Source organism: Leptosomus discolor, chromosome 12 (genome assembly GCF_034619465.1).
Source record: "Leptosomus discolor isolate bLepDis1 chromosome 12, bLepDis1.hap2, whole genome shotgun sequence".
NCBI lineage: Eukaryota > Metazoa > Chordata > Aves > Leptosomiformes > Leptosomidae > Leptosomus > Leptosomus discolor.
The window spans coordinates 19,224,127-19,244,929 of NC_141402.1; the positions used below are offsets into that span (position 1 = coordinate 19,224,127).

Here is a 20,803-nt window from a genome sequence, read left to right on the forward strand (position 1 = left end):
TGGACCACTAAGTTCTGCACAACTGGAATCTATCTCATGATCCAAATGACATTTCTTCCCCAGCAACCAACAGAGTAGCTTCTTTCAGCCTCAGTCTGTATGAACTATACCTTGGACGCTACCTCTTCAGTTAAATCCTTTTAACAGCTCAGGTGACAAAACTTTAATCAGGAGGCAAACATGGGAGAATGCTTTAAAGATAATGAAGAGTCAGGTGCATTAATGGGAAACAGGAACATTTTCTATTTCTGGGCTCAATATTTAACGTCATTAAATCCTCACAAGGGCTTGAGCTTTGGAAAGAGGGGGCAAGAGCCTCGCAGACCTAACGGAGGCTGGTTGTCTTGGTCCTAAGGCGCAGATCTATGCACTGGCCTGCAACCGTGCGCCTGCCTTAACTTTTCATCTTGGAGCAGGAACAGGTTTTGAGTTGACTCTCCCCATCACCTGAACACACGCAGTCTTCAGTCCTGAGGTGAAAACCAACCGGGGAGCTGTGCTCCGACCCCTCCCAGGCATACGGTCTGCTGGGCCAAACCAGAGCCAGTTTAAGGACAACCCTGCCAAACACCCAAGTGACTAGCAGAGCCGGAACCCCACGGTTATGGTTTCAGCATGACACACGACTTGCTAAAGTAGGCACAGCCTGGAAGTGGCTCTGGATGTGTGGCAACATAATAGTGCATTGTGCCTTTTTCATCCCTTGTTAACAGTCAGTGCTGACCTTGGCTTGCAGTAGAAACCAGAACTTTCTAATAAATCCAAGCACTTACTGCAAACAGCCAGAGGAAACAGAGTAAGAGGCATATCATTTTTGTTGATGACAGCAGTATATCATTACCACTTTCAAGTTAGATGTAATCTCAGCGAGAGACCTCTTTGTCAAGCAATACTTGTGTTTATTCTAAACAAAAATAGTTCCATTGATTTTAGTAGAAAGTATTATGAAAGCTGGCAATAGTTACTTAAATCTTTTAATCATCAAGAAATCTGTGGCCGTTGGGGCTTGCACGTAGAAATCCAAAGTCATTCAGAGGCCATATCTGTAAAACAGAATACAAGATATTTTAATCAGAACTCAAGTATTTTCATTCGTTATTTTTGTCATAGTTTCATAAACATTTGTGTTTTCAAGATAGGCATTTAAACGGCAAACACCAACCTTGGAAAACAATTCCATAGGCTTACAGCTAAGCTTATACCATGCCAGTAGTATAAAGGGGTGGAGTGCCTGCGACCGTCAGGGGCTCCTCTGAGAAGGGGACTACTACGGAGCACAAATCATGACCACGTACAAGCACAAGTGTCAGAGAATGATGCTCACCAGTAAGGAAAGACTTTCTCTCTAGAAATTAACTACGTAGCTGTTCATACTACGGAATGCTCCCAGGAGTACTTTCCTCTGAACATTCACTAATTAGATGTAGGCTGATCTTGGATGCAAAAAAAAAGTAATAGGGAATCAAGGACATTCTTTTACACTTTGTCCTTTGTCCCCCTTGACTGCCTGTGTCTCTTCGCAACACCTCCTTTCAAAGATGGCACAAGGGGATCAGCAGGAAGAAGGGAAAGAGATGATGTTGAAGAAGGAATGCCCTCTGTGGCTGTAATCCCATAAAAATCTCACAGCCCCTGCTCAAGATGAAGTGACCTAGACCCAGAAAGATGATGATGCGCTACCTCCTTCCCAAAGCATCGGTCAGTATGGCGTTGATCTTGCTCATTTTTCCTTAGAATTTGATCTTAAGGAAGGTATGCGGTCACTTTCCAGGAACAGCAACTTGCTCTTTAACTGAGTTCATGGAACAGCCGCAGCACAGAAGGAGCCTTTGCTGCTTTCTGTGTAGACTGAAAAGTCATTTTCTCAGTTTAAAAGAGGAAGCACGATGCCAGGGTTGAGTATTTCAAACCACGTGACTTGTCCCCAGCACTGTAAGACAGTGACAGAAGAGGCAGAGGCAGTTAAGGATGGCTGCAGCAAGACGTAGCATCAGCTTATGACTACACTAGGACCGTGCACTCCTAGAAGCTCCCTAGACTTGCCTCTGCCAGGCCCTTGCAGCACCGTGCTGAGTTGCCATCCGCTGGGTTGTGCCTGGGCCCTCGGGAAGACAGAAGGATCAGTCATTTTCAGGACCTCAAGTTCTGTGGATCTGAAAAAGGCTCAAAGCTCACTTGGGAAAGTATCTTTGGAAATACATGTCTTTTTTTGGCATGCAGTTAAGGAAGAGCATGAGGAGCATCTGCGGATATACAGAAATAGAGGTAGCGTCTTGTCTGTCTGTGCGTATTAGCCAGTGAGCTAGTTTAAGGTCCGCACAAATATACAGAGATACGAACCAACAACAGAAGGATATTTGTGATCTCGGTGAGAAGCAAAGCTACGGCATTCAAGGCTCTCCAGAGGGCCGATGCTGGCTGCGGGCTGGGTGTCAAGTCTTTGTTTGGCCTTAGAGGCAAACAGGAGTAAAAGGGAATAAGAATATCCCATATTACAAATCTAAGCTGATCTGAGTAAAGGGCCAGAGAAGGAAGTTTCTGTGGCACAAATCTCATTTCAGGCAACTCGAATCACACCTATTGCAACATGACTTACTTTCAGTAAAAGTAATCAAATTTCTTATAACTATTGCGTTGACAATTTAGTTTCAAATGCATCACAGCGATCTTAGTGGTAGAGTTAGAATGCAAATGATGTTTTGTCTAGTCCGCATGCAGGAGAGAATGTGAGAAACAATACTCCTCGCTGAAAAGGAGACGGAACAAGCCTTCTCTGTGAAACAAAGACCTGCCACTGTGTGTAGTAATTCCCAGGTCTTTTAAAGTTATGACAGAAGTTGACTGTGACTTGTTCGTTCAAACTGGCTAGTCCAATTAGCAGCTCCTTCCCCTTGCCCTCTTTGGTTTGGCCTAGATTTGAGCTGATGGATGGGGGACAAATGGGGCTAACTAGCTCTTTTGAAGATACACTACAGGTCTACTTTTGACATGGAGCCTAAGTCCAGGGAATGCGCAGGATGTCCTACCTAGGACAGGATGAAGCGTGAATTCTGTCAAACCAGGACTCCCTGGGCTTTTATGGAATTTGCAGCTACTTTGATTTCAGTGGCCTTTTTAGGGAATGAACGTGTCTCTCGGAGTGGCAGTTGATAGGGTAGCAGGGAGGAAAAGGGGCGGCAAGTATAATCAAGTATCATTATTTCTGTATGGGTTAAAAACTGGTGCACCAGCATTGACTGAGAATCTTAGGTCTGAACTTCACAGATAAGCTACAGAGAGAATTAACATTTATATTCTGCCAAGAATAGGTTGCCTGAACAAACTTGGTACAAGCTTGCGCTCTTCTGTTGAAATCCATTACTTCCAAATTGGATTGGTTTTTTGCATTCATTACTAAAAATTAGCTTAGCATTCAAAGCCGCTGTTACATCTGCTTCTCCAAAATCCACTTTAGGAGAAACCACATAAGCTTCCGTTCTCAAGGCAGTAAAAGATTTTTCATGAAAGAGAAGCCAAACCTCGAGCAGGCTACATTAAAAAAGCGTACGTAGGTTCTTGGCCAGGGGCCTGCTAATTAGCTACCACCATGCGGACTGGCTGTATTCTGCTGCCCTCGCTGTAACATTGAGCCGCAACACACAATAGCAATATCACGGATTTCTAATGTGAATTACCATAAACAACCCAAACTATAAACGCTCATTTGAAGAATAAACTCAGTTTTGCTTTTGTTAGGCACCATATACATAAATCTCATTATAATGTTAATAATCACTACTCTATGCGCCATCATAAAAGGACTGCTATAAAATTTGGTTAAAAAATGATCTTGATTAAGTACGAAGTGACTGCATGCTGTCTTTTAAACAGACAATATTCTGGAGTCCTAAAGTCCTTCAAAATGTACTATCTGTGTGTAAGTTCCATTCACTTTAGAGAGTTTACTGCTTGCTACACCAAGGGCTCAGTCCTGCCAGTCACTTCATTAAAGTCTCTCAAACATCTTCCTTGTTGGGGTAGAAGCTGGACACAAATTTATTGTTGTGGAGACATGCTGTGAGTAATTACAGCCGTCCACCTACCTAGGTTCTTAATAGATACATTATTTGCTAACAGTCCCCTTGAAGTGGTAAACAGCCGTTTTTCTATACTAGTACTTCTGCTGGAGAGATTTTTTTTCAGTTGGGTTATTAATATCACATTCTTATTAAGAGGGCTGTCAGCTAACTAGCATCATTTGTACTTTAGCAGTTAATCCAAGCTAAAACGTGGTTCACAAAAATAGCCCTATTTAGAATCATCATTTTTTTTCTCTGCTGTACATCGTAAGTCAGACAATGCAGAGGAGGAACAGAGAGCACTCAGCGAACACTGGGGAAGAACTCAAAGCAAATGCTACCCAGAAAGAACAGAGGTCAGGCAAAATCTGGTGGTGGGGCTGAGGGGGACAGGGTATCCAAGGTTTAGTGAGCAATTAGCGATTATGGCCACGAGCTGCAAGGTGTTCTGAAAAGTCCTAAGTTGTGGTCATAAAAACTGTAAATTAAGCATATAAAACTTTGTTAAATTGGAAAGATCTAATCTTCCTTGCGCATGTAATACAGCTGTGCTAAACTAGGGTTTTGTGGATGTGTTGCAATATATGGGTAACAGTTTTCAAAACCTTTTTTTATTGTTCTGAACGGCACCGTTTCAAATCTAGCTTTGTAAAAGCAGGGGCCTAAGTCTGTAGCACATACTCCCTTGTTTCTTAGATTAAACTTTTGATGGAGAGGAAATTGTGTTTGTTTCTTTTTTTGGTAAATGAGTAAATTAATAATGGAGATAATATGAAAAAGTAATTTAGTGTGAAATAAAGCTGTGGAGTTGTTGAAACAGAAGGAGAAGGAACCATGGAGGTTTATACAATACAATATTAATTCAAAGCATTTTTCAAAATAAAAATGTGGCGGACAATTATGGTGGCACAGATTTGACTTTACTGTTAGGGCTTTTTCAAAGACTCAGTTTAAAAAGCAGCCAGGCCAGTCTGCATGTCTGAAGTATGTGTGCAAGTCCCAGAGAGATAACCTTTTCCTCCATTTTGCTTGATTCAACTGTGGAACTACACTGCTCAGATTGCAACAGCAGGGCAAGATGGAGCTGCCCTTTTCTGCCAGTTTGCAGAGGCAAAAATCAAATGAAGGATGGAACGTGTATCCGTGCAGTAGGGTGTATGTGTGTGTGTGAGTGTACGTTTGGGGTTTATCAGGTTTGGATTTGCTTGCAAAATAATTCACTCAGTTTTCAGAGGCGGTGACGGCTCAGAGTGTTGCTCAAAAGAACACATCCTCCCTCAAAGAAAACCCACCGCTGAATGATCCTGTAAGCAAGTGGCCGGTGTGTTCGGGCTTTCCTTCATGTTTGCTTTGGCCAGGCCATTAGGAGGCAAGTTTTAACACCTAACACCCAGGCATTAAAAAATGTATTAATGCAACTATTTTTAGATACTATAAATATATATACCTTAAAACAAATGCGTCCTCTTATCAATCCGTAAGGAACAGGTCCATAGCACCTGGAATCTGTAGAATTCCTAAGATTATCACCTTCTAACCAAACATGTCCTTTAGGTACCTATGATTAAGCAAGATTGAAATGTAAAAAGAAAATAGAATAGAAATGGTATTAAGCACAGTTTGTTTTACAATGTATTTTCTGATTTCTGTGTTCTGTATTTCATGACTGTATAATGAACTAATTTTTTTATTGAATCTAGTAACACACAGTGCCAAATTTGGAGGGATGAGAAGGAGTGCTCCAAAGTATCTGTTCTATCCTGTGCTCAAAAACCAATGGTTTGCAACAAAAAATCCAAAATGAAGATGTAAGAGGTTAGACCAATGTGACAGGGTCATTAATTTAATAGACTTCAAAAGAGGTCATTAGGATGTTGACTGAAAATCTGCCCTCCTGTCGCAGTAACAGCATGAACAGGGCAGCCACACACTCATCAACATCCTGGGGCCAGCACCAAGGCTAGACCTGTTAGTAGATTCATGATGAACTAACTGGTAATTGATTGTGACATCAATTACGAATAATCTCATCATTTTATCGGAGTAGGCTTGTCAAAGTTCTAATTAAGATCACAGTTCATTCTATGTGCAGGCAGAATCCACAACACATTATATTGCAATAATGATGATCACAAAACAGCAAATCCCTTTTTATAATTTGAAAATTAATGATGGTGACCTTATACTATATGACAAAGACCTTTCATTGCCTATATATATTATGCATTAACTATATTACATACCATAGATTCACAGCATTCACTGACTCAATGACAAAATGAGAAATAGCAACATAACTCTGTTACCTAACTAAGAGTATAAAGCTTTCACATATCAAGAAGTTGCTACTATAAGTCTTAAGCTAAGACTTCCGCTTGGAACGTACAACACTATTTTGATATGGTTTTTTAAAACCATTTCAGATATAAATAACCACTTACAAGTTACCAAACAAAATACTTAATTATTATCTTCTAACCTGTTTCTTGTTTCCAAAATTGTAAACCAGGCTGAAAATGTAAAAGTAGCAACACATTCTCAATCTGTGTAGTAGTTAACCTGGACTTCAAGTTAACGTACATTTTTCCAAACCCAAATATGTACTTGAAACATTACTATGCCCACAATTCAGAGGAAAAAAAGATACAGAAACAAAATTTAAAAAGAAAAAAAAAAATTCAAGTGCAACTCAAGAGTTTGAGCATTATGAACATGAATGTTTTAGAAATAAGCCACGTGGACTCATAAATACAATACTCTACAATACAAAATTCAAGGATAACAGACTACCCAAGATAAAATACCACTCTAGTAGTAAAGTCTGGATGTAAACCGTCAAGAATAAAGCCAGGTGCCCCGATAAACATTTGAGGAAAATGCAGATGAAGTGTAACTGTAGGTACTTATAGGAATCTGGCTAGGTAGCACTTACGGGGAACCTTGTCTTTAAATAAGCGGTTTAGGCTCTTGCTTAGCCGTGCTCCTGCCTGCCTGTTACCAGAGTGGGATCTGAGGACAGCACGCTACCCAGAAGTCCCTTTGTTGAGCTATGGCAGACGTATAAGCTACGGATTGAGAACCAATAGTTTGTCTCTGCCAGGGGCAAAAAGAGATCCTCGCCATGTGTGAGCCTGTCCATCTCCTCCCAGCCACCCTCCCGTCTTCCCCTGGTACCCAGGATGGGCGCTTGAGGCACGGCAGAGGGCACATCCCTGCCTCATCACTTCAGAATCTCTGTGTGGAGCTGTAGACCAGCAATATGTCTAAACCCTTTTGAAACCTACTGCTACCGTCTCCTTCGGCAGCCTCCTGTAGAACGGAGTGCCTCCTTGTTGGTTTTAAACTGATTTGCTGGTTCTGCCAAGGTCCTTTCCTTCTTGTTCTCCCAGCCCTGCAGTGCAGGAATTCCATATTTAGCTCGTCTGCCGCCGTTGTTATTTTGTAGGCTTACCAGATTGCTGGCAGATGCATGGAAGAAGGCCAGCTGGTTTCAGCTAGATGACTTTGGCCCTTCTCCTACCCAAGCAGCTTTGCAAGCGAAATAACCAACCAGAAGTCAATTTAAAATAAATAAATAAAAAAATTATCTCCAGAGTCAAATGACCTGTGTAGAACATACATCTCATCCCATGTGGACACGTGTTGCTGCTCGGTCCCTACCCGAGCATGCACTGGCATGCCTACTTCCCTCAGAAACTCAGCGGTAGACGGCGTACATAGAATGTCCAGCAGCAACCGTTAGGTTAGTCGGACAGTCATCTTCTCTTACTTGCAGTGCACCCACCTAAAGCCTTCGCTGTGTCCACATCTTACATGAGTTTGGTTTTCAGGTGCATATTACAGTGCAAAACAGCGTCCTGACCCTCCTGGTGCAAACCCTTCTGCCCAGCAGCTACCAGTATTACTTGAAAGACTGTCTCAGCCAATAGACAAAAAGGAGAAGCATGAATTACTACAAAAGGACGATTTTTTTAATCAAATAAAAAAGCAAACTCACATTAACGTTTCACGTTTCTGAAAAAGCGTCACTTCTTGCAATGTGACGCTGTTTCACACGCAGGACACTACCAGCTCCCCTTCCACTGTACTGGTTCCCATGCTTTCTCACGTTCCTGAGTCACAGGCAGCATGTGAAGCTCATCTGTTACTATGTGAAGGAAGGAGCCACTCGTAACACAAGTATATCCAAACACTTCTAGACCTTCACATCTTTCTTCCATGCTCCAAAAGTATGAAAAATAAAGTGCCTTTGCTAGCTGTGGCATATCACTTTCTGCTTCTAACACTACTATGAATTACTTGTCTAGACAAGACGTTCATAGTTTGCATTCCAGAGAGAACATTTGCAATAACGTATATTCCTATATCCTGAAATTCACCACTCACGGTAACTTCTGTAGTTCTCCATGGAAGGTATGACAGGACCCTATACCTCTAAATTTGTCGTTAAGAGTACTGTCACAATGTATGATTCATCTAGAGATAATACAGTGTAATACCTTTGTGTGGTGCCTGTCCATCATCTAGGCACTTCACTACAACCTAGAATTAAGACAAGCAATAGAAATCACATGAATTACATGAAAATGTAAAACCAAATACCAGTGACAGGCTGTAATCATTAATTAAAAAAAAAAAAAAAAAAAAAAAAAAAGAAGATATTTACACCCCTTTGAAATAAAGGCTAAAGTCAGAATCCTTCAAGGGTTTATGCACCAAACTATTTCTAGACCACATCACTGATTTCAGTGGGTTTACTCACATTGAATAAAGTTAACTTTGAATATCAACCTTTGCAGAATCAGGACCCAATCTGAAATGCCTCAAAGCTGTGCAAGCACAGTAGCTGGGAATAAGATATATTTTTAACCAAAGAGGAAAAAAAAAAAAACCTATTGAAAACTTGTATTTGTCGTAAGAATGTATTAATTACACACCAATAGGCTGCTACTGCCAAAAACCTCAAGGCAATGGGAAAGCCACTTGTCTGACAATTCACAACGCTGCATTTGCTATCTACAGGCCACAGACCTCTTAGACAAAATGAACGGTATCCAAGAAGCCCAAGTGAAGTCACGGTCACCATTAACTACACACAGAAAGACTGCGAATACGAAACGTGCTGACAGGAGTGCCAGAGCAGTTCACTTGCAGCGGGCAGCACGTCAGTTCTTCCTGCCACAGAGGCCGCAGTTAGATGTGAAAGCCTCACGAGACCAACAACTGAATTTTCACGTAACTAACTAGTGGGTCACAGGCAAAGCCAGCAATTCCAGAGCAGTGCATGTCCATGGAAAAACGCTGCCCCTCACCGTCCGCAGGCTACTCTCTTTGCCTCGGCAACCCTCGCGCCTCTGGTTTTCTGCAGATTATCTGAGGATTTATTTCCAGGGAACGTCAGTTCTCAGGCAGAACTGGTTATCTGAGGTGCAGCTTATGTATCTAAGAACACAGGACACTGATCCAGACTGATCCAACTCTTCCCCCTTCTCCCTTCCAAGGCTGTAGCACAGGGGCAGACAGACCAGGAGAACAAGATTATCGCTGAGAACAACGGAGCCTGTAGCAGTAGCTTACTCTGTTTCTCAGCTCAGACAAATAAGCATCTTTCACTGCGGCAAACTGGCTAAATTTGCAGGGCGGCTGTCATGTACGCAGTGGTATAGCTGAAGAGGCAAAACTGAAGGACAGTTTGATGCATTTGAGCATAAAACATTAATTTACATGAATGGGTGGCAGAGGGAATCAACAAAGAATTATATTCTCTTGGTCTTTGTACATGACACCAAACTTCGTTCTTTGAGTAATCTCACTAACTTCAAAACCCAAGAGATGAGATGTCTGTGCTGCATTAACTGGCACACTAGAAACCTAACAAACCACAAATAAGATGAACAGATTAAATGATCTGCCTCAAAAATACCCCCAAACCCAACTAAATGAAAATAGGCTTTTGTGGTTTGGGTTGGTGTTTTTGTTTCGGTGCGGGTCTTTCGGTTTGTGATTCTGGGGGACTTTGAGGGGGAGGTACTAAAGCTGGAGAATTAGGGATTTTAATACGTAAATGGAGAATTATAAACCTGAATCTCTTGCAGTCTCTGCCTTTGGAATTCCAAGCAGTCTGTGTTTGTCAGAGAACATCAGCATGCACAATCAGCTGGGAGTAGATGGAGTTTGAACTTTCCTAAGGTCACAGGTATTCACATCACCTCCAGCAATATCAAAGTTTCAAACTTAAGAAGAACTTTAAATCATTCCCATCTTTCCTTTTCAGTTCAGAGGCTTCCTTCTTGAGCTACGATAAGAACTAATCTCAGTGCTGGACAAAAGAATAAAGTCTGCAAGTTCTCATCTATCCCTACTAAGGTCTATTTAAGTGCCTCCTACTTTGGTACAAGCAACAAATGTAATTGCTTCATGGCCTGCGGGTGTTCATTTAACAAAAGAAGCTTTTGTGAATAAACCACAGGTGTTACCTTTCTTGATTAAAGTGAAATATGATGAAAGAATCTACAATATCAAATGACAAATTTACTAAATACTGATTAAATTGCCTTATTTAAGTAAATTGCATCTAGTTAGGATAAAATACACACCATAGAAATGCAGGAGTTTGTTTTATCACTCTACACTTAAAGTCTCACATAAGTATTCCTTAATCCTTTAGTTATTAATTCAGAACCAAGAGTCAATAATGCTTAAGAGAGACTCTTTTTTAATGATCCAGTTGCTCTAGGCACCATTTCTGTAGGCTTGTCATACATGTTGTTCATATTAAGGTTGCTATCTATAGAAAACCTAACGACATTAATTAGCTCAGTATTTTAAAATCAGGATAAGCATTTACATTTTATGGAATGGTAGCAACCACACTGGAACTTTAAGGGCATAGCAGATCTTCAATCCGTATCTTCTAAGTATCCCTAAAAGGCTGAATTACCTGGAATTTAACACTTCATAAAAGAATATAACAGAATGAATTTACCTTAAATTCATAGGTACTTCCAAACAGTTTAGCATTATCCTTTTACTTACTGAACAGTTTGAGCTGCTTATGAATAAGGCATAATGTACTTGGTGCAGTTTGTTTAAATACACGTATTAAAAAGAATATGGCCTTGGTCCAGATTATTATGAGAAAAGATGGCAATGAAACACTAACAGGTTTTTACACAGAAATTAAATTCACAGTGATGAAATATTTATCTTATAGTTCATTCTCTACATTAAGTCATTGCCTGTTTTAACAGAAAATTTATAAAAAGGTAAGATATGAAGACTTGTCTATCTTTAAGTTTTGAAATTAATTATTAACCAATATTAAAAATCACATAACCTTCAATGGTAGCAACGTTAACTCATATACTACAAGGAAACTGAGGTCTATTAACTGCGATTTGAATTTGTAAGGCATTTTTCTCTTATCCTGCAAGCACACCAGTTCAGCGTTGTTCTTTAATAAAAATCTGGGGAAGCTGTTACAGTAATCTGTCAAAGCATTCCTTGGTTATTTGAATGTTTGGGGTTTAACCATTGTTGCTCCTTCTTTGTGTAATGCACAAATAGCTACTGCTGCTCCTGGGCTTGCTTACTCGGAACTTACAAGGTCTGATCACGGCGCTCGCTGCTTTACGGGAAAGGTCACGGAACTTTCACATCAGAACGTATCTATGCCAGTCAAGTGACAGAGGGATAGGCTTTCTCTCAGTATCACTTCTTGGCTGTTGCCGAAGTTTCCAACTGTGTTAAATAATCATTCAAACACTTGCATTCGTTGTTTACTGCTATAAATACTCTCATTTAATATTCAGATCTAGAGCACACTGTTAAACATGCTGACCTGAATCAGCCCAAAAAGCATGTATGTCCAATTTTGAGAATCTCTAGCTGCAACCCTCTATTTAAATTATTAGCCATCATTCCTTTTCTAAAAATATTATCAGTTAAAATTAAAACTAACTTAAAATTAATAGAATTAATAAAAACTATGAGCAAATATTGCTGTCATGAAGAATAATGCACAGATTTTGTACACACTTTTTACCTCTCTCTTTGCATCAAAACAATGGTTCTTTTTTGAAAAGAAAATCACTTTGCTTTAAATAGTGAAACATTATCTAAGCTTTTTAATCTACCACAGTTTTGAAATGTTCGTATTTTATAGATGTTCAGAGGCCAAAACTTTCAAAAACCAATCTCCTAGCTACATTTAGGAACTCCAGAAAAAAAAATTCAGAGTATTTCTGCGATTCATCAGTCCAGACTATTATTAGCTTTCTCAATTTATAAAGGATCGATATTTTGGAAGAAAATATTGATTACAAATCCAGCAAAGATTACGTAGCAGTTTGCATAGCCTTTTCTCACAGCAGTCATTAAGGATTTGATTCTTTTCTTCTCCAGAAAACAGATGACGTAGCAGGGTCACCCTAAAGTATAGGTTTGAGAACAAATCCCTACAGGCTCAAACCCCACCGAAACTTACTGGTTAAAACACAAAACCCGTAACCATCACTGGTGTGTCCTGGAGAAAGGCATACCTGCACCGAGTGATCTACCTAGTAAACCTGGTAGCAACAACGGCCGAGAAATACTCTGAGAAGGGTTAAGGAATCTTAAAAGTATCCTCTGCCAGCTCCATCAGGAGTGACCTGAATCTCTGCTAATCAATCCAAGGCCTCGGCTCTGCACGATCTCATCGTTTAAGACAGTCGGAAGGCCTTAGCTGGTACGTACAGAGGAGGCAAAAAGATGAAGTAGGTCCTTCATTCAGACCTGAAGCTGATACAGGCAGACTAAAACTTGTGCTCAGAATCTTCAGTGAGTCCAGTAGTTGATGTCATCATCCTGAGCAGCTTCCTAGAAGATTTTACTGAATTTGGAGCAGAGGAATAATAGAATCATAAAATCTCAAAGGTTCAAACTGATCGGACCAGTATCTCACAGCCAAGACTCTGTTCCACAGAGGAAAAGCATCTAGTGCTTTCAGTTCAGAGATGAGTGATCTTGAAACAACTTCCCCTCAAATCAACACGGAGATTATTTTTATGGTTTTCCTTCAGGAACGAATTGGCTGAACAGAAGAACCGGGGCAGCGTGTCCGAGCCCGGGCAGCGCTCTCCCCCGCCCCGGCGTGGCTGGCCGGCCCTCAAGACCAGCCCAGGCGGGACAGCTGACTCAGCTGGGATCAGACTGGGGGGAATGGTGATGGAAGGGACCGCGGTGGGAGCTCGTTCAGAAGCTGTTTAAGCTGAGCCTCTCGCCGCTGCCCCGTGCCTGAGCTGGGGTGCAGGCATGCCCATGTCTGGCCACCCACGCCCCGACCCCACAGACAGGAGGATAAGCTATGGTGAATGGTACCAGTGCTGTTGGGTCAAGTCATGCCACGCATATGTTCTTGAAATATCAAAACCAAAACGGCAAAGGTAGAAAGACCGGTCCACTTGAGCAGAAGAATCCCTGGAAATACAGGGGAGTAGACTGATAAGATGATTTGTGTTTCATTTCCCTTGAATAATTTAGTTTTGACAAATCAGAATTTTGATTTAAAATTACTTCTTAGAAAATTCAAGATGAGCTCTAGTCCTGAACACTCTGTACTGGGATATAGAGGGATCTGCAAACTGAGCAAATCTGCAAATTAAACAGATATGCCAAATCAGTTCTTCTTTCCCACCAGACATTTAGCATACTGGCTGGTTAAAACTACAGCATAACTTAACTTGCAAGCCTCTAGAATGCTAGAACTAAGAAGAAGTAGTAAGATATTTCCTTTCTCCTGACCAGCAACTATTAAAACTTAGATTACTGAAATACTAAACCATGAGTGTAACCTAGCTATTAGGAAGAAGAATGTGTTTTGAGAACTTTATTTTTAATTGCTACTCAGGATATTTTGAAGAGACTTATCCAATTGTATGGAGCACTCTGAGGTATCAAACCACTCTTCAGTCTTACGTTGTGCATCCAAAATCTGCAGTACTGTCTAGTGATTAAAATATTGTGTTGTTTACGTTAACATTACGTTATTGTTAGTACCCACATAATATTCTTACTGCATTGGACAAGGACTCTTTAAGAGTTAACAGCGCTGTGCAAGACCACTTCCCTGATCTGCAAACACAGTAAGGTGCATTATCTTTGGAATTGTGTTAGCTCTAGAGTTAACCACAGGATGAAGGGATGCCATCTCCGCAATGAACCTCATTTTGGTACAAGGTAAACATACTTCCCCCACATCAGCTAGTCTCACAGCATTAGTGGTGTGTTGTGATTGATCACCAGCAGAGTGTTGCTGAGATATGGATTTGTATCTCCGCTTTTTATCACTATGACTTGCAAAAGGCAGTTCCTTATTTACAGACTCTAGCTGTATTAAGTGACATTATTAGGTACTACTTTTGTTTAAGTGACACAAAGGCTCAGCATATTGGTGGTTTATGACATACAAGCTGTTTTAATCTGATGACTTACCCCTCACTTTTTCAATTTGTAAATAGCAGCTGAAGCACAAGAACATATGGTACTAAAGAAATTAAAGCTAAAGTAAATGGCATTAAAACAAATTCAAATACAACAATAGGATACTAAATCCGAATTATAAACCTGGGTCTGTTTTAAGACTTTTAAAAACAGGGAATAAAAACCTAAATATGAAAATTGACCTTTCAGGTGTTTTCTTAAAGATCATTTCAGGGCTTTACTGTGATTGAGTAATTTCCTTATTAATCCTCATTACTTAGATCCTATAGTGAAATGAATAAATCAGTAAAGATATTTTTCAATAACTGAAATGATGTCTGAATACCACATTACTAAAAATTAGTTGTTTACCTTTTTAACTTTCGGGTTCACACCACGCTGCTCCTGATACATGTTATACATTCTTAAATGTTTATTACAGTGAATACACTTGCTTGTATCTATAAACACCATCATTGAGCACAAAACCAAAAGAGAGCCCAACAAAACTGCCAGCCTAATGCTTATATTCCATACCAAGTATCAATAAAAAGGCTATGAAAAGAAAAATTACATTTTCCTAACATTGTAATACTATAGCAGCTTACTCCAAGAAGGAATTTCATTATACTTTTCATGTAAATAGGAAGATTTTCCTCATTATTATTCTGCAGATAAGCACCACCTCTAGCATATGAAGCATCATGTACCATAAAAGGTCCAAAGTAAAGACGTTCCTTATGTGCTTACACTTTAATTTAAGCATGTGCTTAATTTATACCAGTCAATTTGGAATATGGGACTAGTTCCATCGGCTTGCAATCCAACAATGACTCCATCAAAGACAGCTTTTTGGTACAGCCTTACACTTCGTGCACTCTGACAAAAATAATATTTCTCATACGATGTGTTCCTTCGGGTAAATACAGCAGCCAAAGCACTTTTATATCACTATAAAGACGTTCACGTAACTGCCACTGCTATGCTGCATTTCTATTCAACTGAAATACCTCTTCTCAGAACAACTTATTCAACTCATGTATGATTTTTTTTTATTTTTCATTTTTATTATAGCTTGGAAGGTTGGTTTGTTGCTTTTGTTTTGTTTTAATCTACAGGTATCTACTTGGTTGTTTGCACCAATAAAGTATCTCATCTGTGTAATTTTACAGACAGCACATTGTAAACAGAGTTCTCCATTCTCCTGTCGATAGATATAAGCCATCCTGAGAAGTGCATTCATGAATGAAACAGGATTGGAAGCAGGATCTGATTTTAGCATTCTCTTAGGCTTCAGAATAAGAACCACATACGACACTGCTTCTAAGCACAAAAATCCCTAACTTAAAATCTGTAAAATATGCCAAGACTAACATTGACACAGCCAATGCAGACTCAGCACAATTCCTACTAACGTGACAATAAGGAGTCTCCTTTTGGGGCGACAAGAGAAGCAGCTGCTTAGAGGCAGTCTGACTCTCAGCTGTGTTCAGCAGGTTGCGCTGCCATTTTTCTGGCACCTCCAGTAACTGGCTAACTCCCAGTACGTACCCGTGGGCTGGCAAAAACCAGCAAAGAATGAAGCAGAGGTTTGAACTACCTAAAATTCGGTAATATTTCTGGCATCTGAAGTAAGTTTGCAAACACTACAGTAACTATTCACTATCACTCCCCAAAGCAGGAGACAAGTAGTCAAGCAAGCCAGGCACTTCACTGTACTAAAACCAAACGATCCTCTGACCTTGCATGCTTTGGCGTCTCTGCATTCAAGTATCACTCAGAGACTTCTCATTTTTAAAAAAGCAGTGAGAAGCCAAATATAAACAACAAAACTCATGGCCATTTCCAGGCTTTGCTCACTTAAGGAGCGTCTGCAATTGTACCCATCTCTGGCAGCCAGGCAGCACTTCTGGCCATTTGGGATCCTAGCCAAGGCCTTTCCTCAGCTTCAACAGTCTTTTTTTTTTTTTTTTTTTTTTTCCAAAAACCCAACTCAGGTGAATTCTTCTCAAGGAAGTATCAACAAAACAAACAGCCAGTTCTCTGTACACCTGCTGCTGCTATTTGCTTTGAAGAATTTTGTGTTTGGATTAAGAGAACAAGTGCATAGCACAGTGATATAGTAAAAGGAGGAATCTGATTAGACAGTTACCTAAACACAGTCACGTGTTTCCCTCCCCAACAAGGACAATTTACTTAGTGAATAAACAGTGCAAGTTATGAGCATAAAGTGCAGATATCTATGTTGAGAATAAATTCTTCTGTAAAGGAAGTGTCTCCTGAACAGGCGGAAAGATCTACCTGTCCAACAACCACTAAAGATAGGAGGAAAACAGACACACACTAACAAAGGAAAGCATTGCCATTGAGATCGTTTCTACCCCTAGATACAAGTTGTGATGTAAGAACTAAGAACCCTTGCAGGTCACTTTGCTGTATTTCCACACATTAGGCTTTATGAAAAACATACACAGGAAAACAGGAAAAGGACTCCGCATTCCTCATTCTCCTCACATTTTGTATGAAAACTGAAGACAAGAAATCTTGCACCTAGGGCAGAAATTGTTCTGCTGGATATTTGATTACCTCAGGGTTTCCAGACAGGCTGACAACCTGTGAAGTACAAATCCTTCCTGAACTTCCTTTTCAAGACTAAGACAAGTGAGGCTCAAGATGCTCAGAGAAGCTTAGTTTGTGTCTTCTGTCAGTGTACACAGAATTCACGTTCCCATTTCAGGTTGTTCTGCTCTGGGAAATTCGTATTTCATCTAAATTACTACTCCTATAGGAGCTAGAAAATTTCTTCAACTTGGTAAGAAAAATGGGTTGTTTTTTTTTTTTTTTTATCTTTTTCCTTGGTTAAACAGTAAACTTGATTTATGGAAAAACTAAATGCTCTGTCCTCCCCTTCAACACGGAACAGAGCACGAGTTCCTTCTTTCTGCCCACCAGTGACACAAGCGTGAAGAGAAGCTCCAGCGGTACTGACACTTGCTCCGAAGGGCAGATGAGAGGCAGGTGCCTGAAATGGGTTGCCTCAACACTGGAGGGGAAGAAACAACAAATCCAACCCCTCAGAACAGGGGGTGAATCGTAATCCTTCCATTACCTTCCTTGCTTTCTGGTCCTAGGTCTTGACTAATCCAGACACCAAGTTGACAAGAATTTTGCCACTGGTTTTAGGCAGGCCAGACTGCACGTCAGGTGCTTAATGCGAACGAAGCACGGGTGCCTGAAGGCAGGCTGGTGAAGGCGGCCGTCTTTACGGCAGCTGAGCTCGTAAAGGATTCACCTGGCACAAACTGCAGCTGGCTGCAAGGAGCGTTCCATGAAGGCCTCTGCCCTCACAACACAGGACGTTAGCTGTGGGCCAGGGGCTCATCCTTCTGGTTCTCATGGTGAGGATGAAGTGCATTACGAGAAAACTTCAGAACATCTGTGCAAAATCTGATGTTTCCACAAGGTGCTGAACAGAGGTAATAAAGGTCAGACATGCTTTTGGGAAAAAACCCTACATTTTTCTTGATCGCGGTTTCTCATGATTTTTCTAGTGATACCTTAAAAAGAAGCTGCTGAAAACATTTTGTCACAAATCTTTCCGAACTTCCGTTAAGTCTATCTGCAAAAGGACAAGTAAGCATGAAGAATATTTTTTCCTTTTTATTTCATCTTGTTACCTGACTTTTTGGACAAGTTAGGAAAATTACTACTTTTCAAACCGTACTCAGAAAAATTAAACTATTGTTACACGGCAATAATAATTTTGAAAGCAAAATCCTCAAAGGACTCACTTCATAGTGTTTAAAATACAGAAACAGTTTTGCCTTAAGACCAAGCCCTTGAGTCTGCCATCTGTACTGCACTTTATGCAGAGAACTGTAGAGGATTCTTCCAGGGAAGACCTAAGCAAAGGGCAGAGCAAAAATATCATCTGCCTACACTTCCCACGGAGACCAAAGACACTGAGAAAGACATCTTGCCATAAACAGAGTTTACAAATTACCACATTTTACTGTACATATACAAGAAGAAAGAATCATTTATGAACGTCATACTTTATGATTTATGATGATACTCAAATATTGCAAATCCTTTACAGACTAACAGGCCTACTTAAGTAATCATTAATTTACAAAGCAAGAAACTCTAATACTTACATAGCTGTGACTCTTAAGGAAATCTGAAGGGTTGCTTGTGCAGACTTTATCCCCTTCCAAGCCAATTACTCTTTTACAGATATTTGATTTGGGGTCATTTGGGCTTTTCACAATTACAATATCTCCTCTGAGAGGAAAAAAAAACAGAAACAAAAAACAAACAGAACTCTAAGAACAAACTATTTGGCTAAATACATGTGCATCAATGTGTAGAGTCCAAAAATACTCATGTATATTAAAAATACTTCCTTCTGCTGAAAATTCTTGTCTACAATTTTGGTTTCTTCAGTTTTACTTGGGGTGTAAGTTTACGCACAGTTTTTAAAGTACATTTGGAGAGATTCTCTGTTATTTAGATAATTTATGAAACATTTAAGACTACATTTAAGAGACAATGCTCTGATGAGATGAATGTCGTTTAACTTGATCCTGTTGCTACATGAACATGGAACAGAACAGATTCCATGTTCCTAAACGTTATTGACCAAATGTCAGTCTTCCAATGGAACTTCAAATGTCTAATCTGAGTTTGTAAGACCTTGTATTACTTTTGCCTCCTGATTATATACATTAGATCGTACAGTGAAACAGACCACGACAAAATGGGCGAGGGCCTTGAGCCTGCTGGGCTCTACAACACAGTAATAAAATTGTATGAGATTAGCAGTACTTACACCATTTAGTCACATTCCTAACAACCTATCTGAACACAGCAATACCTACAGCTTGCTTTTTAAGAAGACAAAACTGCTTAGAGAAGAAAAGTTACATTCACACAATAGAACTGTTTTAGTGAAAAAAATGGGAATTTTTCCATTTTTTGGACAAAGCTGTAAAAGAGGCATAGACTATATCCTAGAAGAATTCTGACAAGTCATTCAATAGGCTGTATGTGCTGATTACTTTAGCTTCCATCACACACAACGAGCAGAGATTTATGAAAAATTACAATTTAGAAGCAGAAGAATATACGGAAAATAAAGGACGGACAGAGTGTGGCTACTGACAAGCTCTGGCAAGCGGAATGTAAAATCTCGTCTCAACAGAGGAGCATACTTTCGAATGCAATAAAAGTGGCGGCTAAGGTTCTCCGAAAAGACAATATCAGAATTTTGAATGGTTGGTTCCATTGAAGGTCCAGAACACTGCAAATTAAAAATAAATGAGAAAAAAAAATTACTATTTCCAATTACTTTTATCTAAAATACATTAATATTCAAATTATTGGTAATAAACTAGAAAAGGTGTAATGTAAAGAACAACTAAAAAAGTGAGATGCTCCAAGGAACACTGATACATTTTGAAGGAGAGGCCAGCGCCCAGAGCTTTTACAGCTCCGTATTCGCTCAGGATTGGCCCTGAACTGCGCTAGGTGCTGCGAGCCCCTGCAGATTCATTTCAGCACCTAATTATTCCTGCACCTGCAGGAAATTATTAGGTACTGTTATTAGGAAATTATTAGCTGCACTCAAAGCTCTGCCAGCTTATCCCTTTCTTCGGCCACTGTAAAAGAGAATCATCACAGAAGCTGCAAGAGCAGCTCACAGACAAACTCCACTACGTCCAGCAGCAGTGTCTGCTAGGTTTAGAAGCTGGCGAGGAGGGGGAGGGACATAAAATGTCCAGAAATCTGCCCAGCATTGGAAACAAGAGCATTTCCTATGGCATTCTTAGGGACTCCAGTCTTTCTGGAAGAACGTACTCTCTGCAAAATGCTTAATCATAATTTCCCATTTGCTTCCATGATGCCTCAAGCAGTAAGGCAGCAAAAAATACAAATGCCTAAAGTAGAGAGAACTTTCATAAAGGCTGGACCTGGCTCCAAAAAACCAGGCATTTACTAAACACGCTTTGAAAAAGCTTTCAAGAGAATGAAGAAACATGAAACACCGGCATTATCACATACAACAATTTCACTATTGTAGTTTTATTTTCTTTTAAATGTCATGAAAGTGAAAAGTTACCACAACAATTCCTCCAAGGTACTCAAAGGCACAATGCGCTATGCAGCCATATTGCACAGTATACCCAAGAAATCGAAAGGTTTTTCCTAGGACATCGCGAAGCATCGTACAGTGTTACGTCGTTCAGCTGGTTCTAGTCTACAGTAAAACAGAAGAATATCAT

The 20,803-nt window shown here is 40.1% G+C and overlaps 1 protein-coding gene across 1 annotated transcript; it reads right to left on the bottom strand.

The window, feature by feature from the left end:
- Positions 1-906: 906 nt before the first annotated feature.
- Positions 907-20,745, bottom strand: IMMP1L (inner mitochondrial membrane peptidase subunit 1). Its single transcript, XM_009951467.2, has 5 exons — positions 20,641-20,745; positions 19,733-19,821; positions 18,677-18,803; positions 5,506-5,616; positions 907-1,043 (listed from the first exon to the last, which is right to left on the bottom strand). Exons 1-5 carry the CDS (start codon positions 20,743-20,745, stop codon positions 975-977), a joined length of 501 nt encoding a protein of 166 aa, XP_009949769.1. The 3' UTR covers positions 907-974.
- Between the last annotated feature and the right edge of the window lie 58 nt (positions 20,746-20,803).

What these genes read in the sequence shown, in the direction of transcription:
- IMMP1L (XM_009951467.2), bottom strand. Translation starts at nt 20,745, where the DNA reads ATGCTTCGCGATGTCCTAGGAAAAACCTTTCGATTTCTTGGGTATACT. An exon ending in ACCTTGGAGGAATTGTTGTG is followed by an intron (nt 19,822 to 20,640) that starts GTAACTTTTCAC and finishes TTTAATTTGCAG; the next exon opens with TGTTCTGGACCTTCAATGGA. An exon ending in GAGGACGCATTTGTTTTAAG is followed by an intron (nt 1,044 to 5,505) that starts GTATATATATTT and finishes TCTGTTTTACAG; the next exon opens with ATATGGCCTCTGAATGACTT.